The sequence below is a fragment of the Asterias amurensis genome, chromosome 15 (assembly GCF_032118995.1).
Source record: "Asterias amurensis chromosome 15, ASM3211899v1".
In the NCBI taxonomy this organism is placed as follows: Eukaryota; Metazoa; Echinodermata; class Asteroidea; order Forcipulatida; family Asteriidae; genus Asterias; species Asterias amurensis.
In genome coordinates, this window is record NC_092662.1 from 16,539,718 (window position 1) to 16,545,717 (window position 6,000).

The 6,000-nt window shown below is 39.6% G+C and overlaps 1 protein-coding gene across 1 annotated transcript in view; it reads right to left on the reverse strand.

The window, feature by feature from the left end:
* The window catches only part of LOC139947879 (adenylate kinase 8-like), a 10,296-nt gene extending 4,544 nt beyond the window's left edge, over nucleotides 1–5,752 (reverse strand). Inside the window, exons 1-8 of the mRNA XM_071945715.1 lie at nucleotides 5,619–5,752; nucleotides 4,456–4,540; nucleotides 3,840–4,003; nucleotides 3,229–3,379; nucleotides 2,732–2,803; nucleotides 1,864–2,067; nucleotides 1,336–1,467; nucleotides 669–758 (exon numbers count right to left, since the gene is read on the reverse strand). Of these exons, the coding sequence (XP_071801816.1) occupies nucleotides 669–758; nucleotides 1,336–1,467; nucleotides 1,864–2,067; nucleotides 2,732–2,803; nucleotides 3,229–3,379; nucleotides 3,840–4,003; nucleotides 4,456–4,540; nucleotides 5,619–5,702 (982 nt within the window). The 5' untranslated portion in view covers nucleotides 5,703–5,752. The remainder of the gene's footprint in view (nucleotides 1–668; nucleotides 759–1,335; nucleotides 1,468–1,863; nucleotides 2,068–2,731; nucleotides 2,804–3,228; nucleotides 3,380–3,839; nucleotides 4,004–4,455; nucleotides 4,541–5,618) is intronic.
* Between the last annotated feature and the right edge of the window lie 248 nt (nucleotides 5,753–6,000).

Here is a 6,000-nt window from a genome sequence, read left to right on the forward strand (position 1 = left end):
TCTTTTGCAGCTCCCTGTGGGGTATACAGCCCCAGGCTGCCATGGCACCTCTACCCTCGCAGGTACAGTAATGTTAAAGCCATTGGACACTTTCAGTAAGCAGTATTGTCAAAGGCCCACACTTCGTGTATCACAACTTATATATAAAATAACAAACCTGTGAAAATTGAGGCTCAATCGGTAGTCGGAGTCGGGAAAATATAACGGGAAAACCCACCCTTGTTTCCCCACGTTTCTCCGTGTCATGACATGTGTTTGAAACAAATCCGTAATTCTCGCTTTCGAGAGTTGATTTTTTGTTTTATGTTCTCTCAAAAAGTAAAGCATTTCATGGAATACTATATCAAGAGAAGTCTTTCACCATTACCTTGTGTAAACCCGGTAAATTATTTGTAAATCTGTGAACTTTTAATTTTTTTCCTTTATCGAAAGTGTAAAATGGCTTTAAAGAAGGCTTGAAAGTTGATTGAACGTGCAATATTGAAAAACCTTTGTTGCTGCGAGGGCTTTCTCAAACACAGTATCAACCTCTACCCTCGCAGGTACAATAATGTTAAAGCACGCTTGAAAGTTGATCGAATGTTTAATATTCAAAAACCTTAAAGTTGAGGGAGGGAGGGAGTAACGAGAAAGGTTGCATGAACCATTTTTCAGTGGTTAATACTCACCAAGCATATTTCTCTCAACGTATGGTTTGATAGCTTCTCCAACCTTAGACTCATTAGTAATGGCTTCCTTCACCAGCTGGCCAGATGACACTAGAGTGAAAATCCAAAAACTCTTCATATTCAGTCAAGAATTACTCAAAATTTGGTTTGGGATGACTGGGTGAAAAACAGTTGCTGTAATAAGATTGTTGGTTCGCAATTAACATTAGTTTGGCCATGGTTACGGTTTAATAAAGATCAGTGGGTAGCACCTCCATCGCTGAGAATACTTTGAGTGTTAGCTAGTTCCATAAAATTAATTTTTTTTACTCTAAGAAATTATCTTCTTTTAGTCAACAGCGCACTAACATGCAGACAGATTTTTAAAGGAAAATTACAATATATATTTGTGATATTTCATTAACTTTGTGACTTGTAAAGGTGTATATTTGACTTTAATGTTGAAGTTCTAACTTCCATATTTGGATTAGCAGAATTCTGAGTCACATTTTTCGAGTACACTTTTGTTTAATCCAAGTATTTCGATCAGTATGCTCCGATTGTCTTTAGGAGAATGTAGCTTAATGGACGATTTGATTGAAAAATTCCAGCTGGACTGGTACCAGGATTCAGTCAACAGAGGGGGTACTCTCTTAGACCACTCTGTACTTCCAGCCCCTTGACTTACCGTTCACAGCGTTGTACTTGCTGGCAAGAAGAGCAGCCTGCACTGTCTTGCCACTTCCTGTTGGGCCCAGGAGAACTATACGTGGTGTATGGGGAGCTAGAGATCGTGGGTTGCTACTCAGGAATGTCAGTACTACACACAGAAGAAAAGAAGTCACGTTAGACACATAAATTACTTGCACACTTTGGAAAACACAAAATCAACACCAATGCAAGTGAGAGTTATTTGCCTCGAGTGATGAGCTTGCATGAGGATGTTTGCAAATGAGAACTTTATTAGTAGGATTTAAAACAGTGCATGACATTGAATGGTCACACAGTAGGAGGGTTGACTGTGTACTGTGTACACATGGTTTAGCTTGTCATAGTTTATTTATCATTCAATACCATAGTAAAGAAATTACTATTGGCCTTGTAAGAATATTTCTAGTTCAGAGAAAGTTACAGGGAGCATTTTGTTGATTTATATTTTTGCTGATTACTTCAAATTTAAAAAGTGGTTTCAGAATGATCCTCTCTTCTCTCCTACCTTGTGAGAAGACGTCAGCCTTGGGCTGGTCAGCGTTGATCGCCTTGTAACGATTCTGATACCCACTCTGCAGTCCGTGTGCGTAACGGTGATAGACAAGGAGGCGTTCAACCGTAGCCTCTTCACCACACCCCTCTGTTGGCTCAATGAGGCGTCTCTCAACCTCAACCCCAGATGGGTAGTCAAAGGTGGTGTGGTACACATCTTAAATGGGTAGAATCAGACACAACAATAGTCGTAAGTCCTCCACTTTTGGCAATTGTTTTTCTGGGAGTTTTGGTTACTAACCAATATCGCCAGTGCAGAAGAAAGTCACAAGTTGAATTTATCACAATGTTGCACTAGAGAAAGGCTCTATGCAGATTTATGTTCTTGCTGTGATCGGGTTTAAATGCACTTCCCAGATAATTTTAGCTAGTTATATGTAGCGTGTCGTGGCCAAGTGGTCTAGAACATTGTACTCCAGTTCTGATTGGCGAGTCATCAGAGTGTGGGTTTGAATCCCCATATTGACACTTGTGTTCTCGGGCAAGACACTTGACTATATAATTGCATTTTGCACAGTATTGCAACCCAATGTCATAGTTCTAGTTCCGTTGTAGCAAAGAATCAGTGCTGACTTCAAGTGTTTTTCACAGGTTCACAACAAGTTTTTGCTTTTGCGCATGCGTACTCCACATTACTAGCATTCTTTGCTTACAGCTAGCAAGTTCTGCGCTTGCCTTGTAAGCAAGGAATGGTGATCGTAAGCACAGATTTCAGCAGTAATTAGAGCCATGAAGTTGGGTCCTTCTCTCATACAACCTTATCACAAGCTTTATGATTCTGCGTTGCCGACAACGTTATGTCTAGATTAAAATCAACCAACCTCCTGTTTCTGGATCGACTCTTTTCCCCATTTGTCGCTCGATCAACACGGTGTCTGGTGCTTCTAATACAACTACATTGAATAGACAAAAAAATAGAAGATATTTCAGATGAAAAGGACTGCTTATGTATTTGCATTTTTTAGGGTTGATTTGAAAGCAAAGCTGCCTCAATAGAAAGGAGAATTAGAGTTAGCTGTTGCAAACAATTTACCAACCAAAAGAACCGCTGGTCCAAATGCCAAAAATAGTTTATGGTATAGAAAGGATATGCAACTCTCATTAAAAAGAGCACTGTTTTAAAGAGGTTCTGTTTATAAAGAGTACATTCTGAAGTCCTGAATCTCATTTCTGCTATGTGTTTGTTTGTTTTGCTGTCCTCTTATATCAACATTCCCGTTATAAAGAGGTAATTTGGCCAGTCCCAGTGATTTTGTTATATCAACAATAGACTGTAGATGTTTTTTCCTTAACCATTTGTTACATCAATCAAACTTACCGTAGTGTTTGGGCATTATGCCAACCTCTTGCAGAGCAAGAGCTTGTTCTCTTGTCTCAGGGAAACCGTCGAGCACCCAACCTTTCCTCACGCAGTCAAAGAGCTTCATCCTGGTTGAAAGAAGGTCCACCCACAAGCTCTTGGGGATGTCCTGTTGAGAAAACCCGAAGCGGGGGCAATTGATAACCAAAACGGAGGCAATTGATACTTGGTTGTAAGGGCATATCAACTTTACCTCGATGAGGAAATTTGTGCATTTGTACTGGAACATTCAAAGGGCAATTGCCAGGGGCATCAAGGCTTGCCCAAATGGGGACAAGTTTGCAAATGGCACCTCGATGAGAGAGTTTGTACTCGAACATTTCAAAGGGCACAAGGCAATGCCAAGCCGCATTGAGGCAATGTCCTCTATTGCCTCAGTGAAGAAGCATGATCAGGCTTTCACTTCGCGGAGGAACATGTATATTTCTTCTTGAACATTTCTACGGGCACCAAGGCAACGACATTGGGCACAAATTGAGAAAATTGCTTCTATTACCCGGCGAGGAGGCATCAGGGAAATGTAAATTTCTAATGGGACATTTCAAAGGGCACCATTCCAACATACATACCTCATTTTTCTTCAGGTGTTCCTTTGCTGTTGCTGCAAGTGAAGACACATCATCGGCTAGTAGTGTCTCTTTGCTGATGTATGCTGTGCGGAGCTTTGTGCACACTAGACGCGCTATGGTGGTCTTGCCTGACGCTGGCGGCCCATGTATGATAATCGCAGGGACTAGAAAAAAGTAAAATAGTCAATAAATGATCAATTTATGCTTGATATATATAATCTCATTTTGTCAAACAGTAAGAGATTGGTAAGCAATGAATGAGTCATAACAATTAAATATGTGAGTAAATTCTGTTTTGTTCATACAGTAATCAACTGTCTTTAAACATTCAAATTCATGCTTTTCAGCAGTAAGTTGGTTGATCTATAAAAGTTGTACCTAATGGTAAACCTTGGTTGATATTTCAAATGTGATCATTCGAACATGAACAGGTTGTTTTATTTTCAGGAAACTTTATTTAAAATCAGGGGGAGAGTTGGTAGCTCTCCATTAATCGATGATGTAATTAGATCATGAATAAAGCAGTAAACCTAGCCCAGGTTGGACTGCTCCGTTGCATAGTGCAACAGACACTGATGCCCTGCCACAGCTAGCACTGAACTATGTCACGTCTTACCATCGTTGTTTTCTTTCTTCAACTGCTCCAGGAGGAAATCCAGAGGGTCTTGAGGCTTTGCAACGATCAGACCCTCTATCAACCTCTACAAAAACCAAAACAAACAAATTGATTAGATTTTCAATATTATTTTTTAATTTGGATAATTTTCCATATGGCGCCACCACTTGTTCACAAATTTTTACAAAAGGGATATCTCATTAAAGTAATATTATTATTTCATATCGAATGAAAAAGTGGTGGTGCCATACGGAAGCTTTTCCTATAATTTTGCTAGGTTTTATTGTTAGTTAGTAGTTGTTTATGCATCAATGATTTACCTGCGAGTTATTAAGCGAAATCACTTTGCATCACTTGTAAAATATCTAGTGGCACTGCCTTCCAGAAAACCAGGCGTACAACTTACAATTAAGAGAAACTCAGACATTGGATTGGACATTGATTGAATAAGGTTTATCTCCAATAGAGGGCGCTATTGAACACACACAAAGATACAGGCGATGCGTGTGCGAGTCGTGCATAGACCCCTTTACAGATAGGCCGGAAGTGGTGATTATGATGCATTTTGGGAGAGTTTACGAGTAAGCTATGCACGTTTTATGCGCGACGAACATCCCAAAACATTCGCATCCTATCCCAGAATGCATTGTTTGTCCTATCTGTAAAGGGGTCTATGACAACAAACTCAACTGCCCCATGCCATATATGCCTTCCCACAAAGCATTGCGGTTCTGAATCGCGATAAACCTTACGAAGGGAAAATTTCAAATTTCATGCATAGATAGATCTCTATTTTATTTATTCAGTGTGAGTGTAGCCTATTTGATTTGATTTCTTTTTACAACATTTTGACACAGATTTATGATGTTAATAAACAAACGCTCAGCTCAGCACCCTGGCCTGGCTGGGACAATTCCTGTCCTCCTGCACTTGTGAATAGGTACTTCGGTCATGAAAGAGAAGTATGCCTATATTTGGAGAAATAAACATGCTTCTGCTGCCACCACACCAGGATTTCGAATTTAATTAATTAAGAAATTAACCGAAATATAAAAAGTTTTAAAAATATCCAGAAATAACTAAAAAAACAAGACCCTGATTTAGTGATTTAATAAATTAAGAAGATTCTAAGTACAAATGGCGAGTATTGAGTCATACTGTACCTTATAAAGTTCAAAAAGTCCATGTTTTTCAGCATAAGTGCCAAATTGTGGAGGAATCCGCAATGGTTTTTTGGTCTGATCCATTTTAATGTTTACGTGTTGGCTCTCTCGATCCGATCATCCTGTCAATATCATCGTTGCCAAGGAGCCAAGACTGTTCCATAACGTATCATTTGATTGGTTAATTTTCTTTAGAAGCGGTCAAAAGCTATACTAGAGAGCATTTCATTGGCTATTCAAATTCACCTTTAGATTGTGGCACAGGAGGGCGCTGCAGCAAAATGGCAGCCTCCATTCGGAAATTTTTGATCGAAACTTTGTGGCACTGTGGCACACGAAGGGCCAAAAAATACTGACTGTTGTCCTTCCGGTCGAGAGAAAC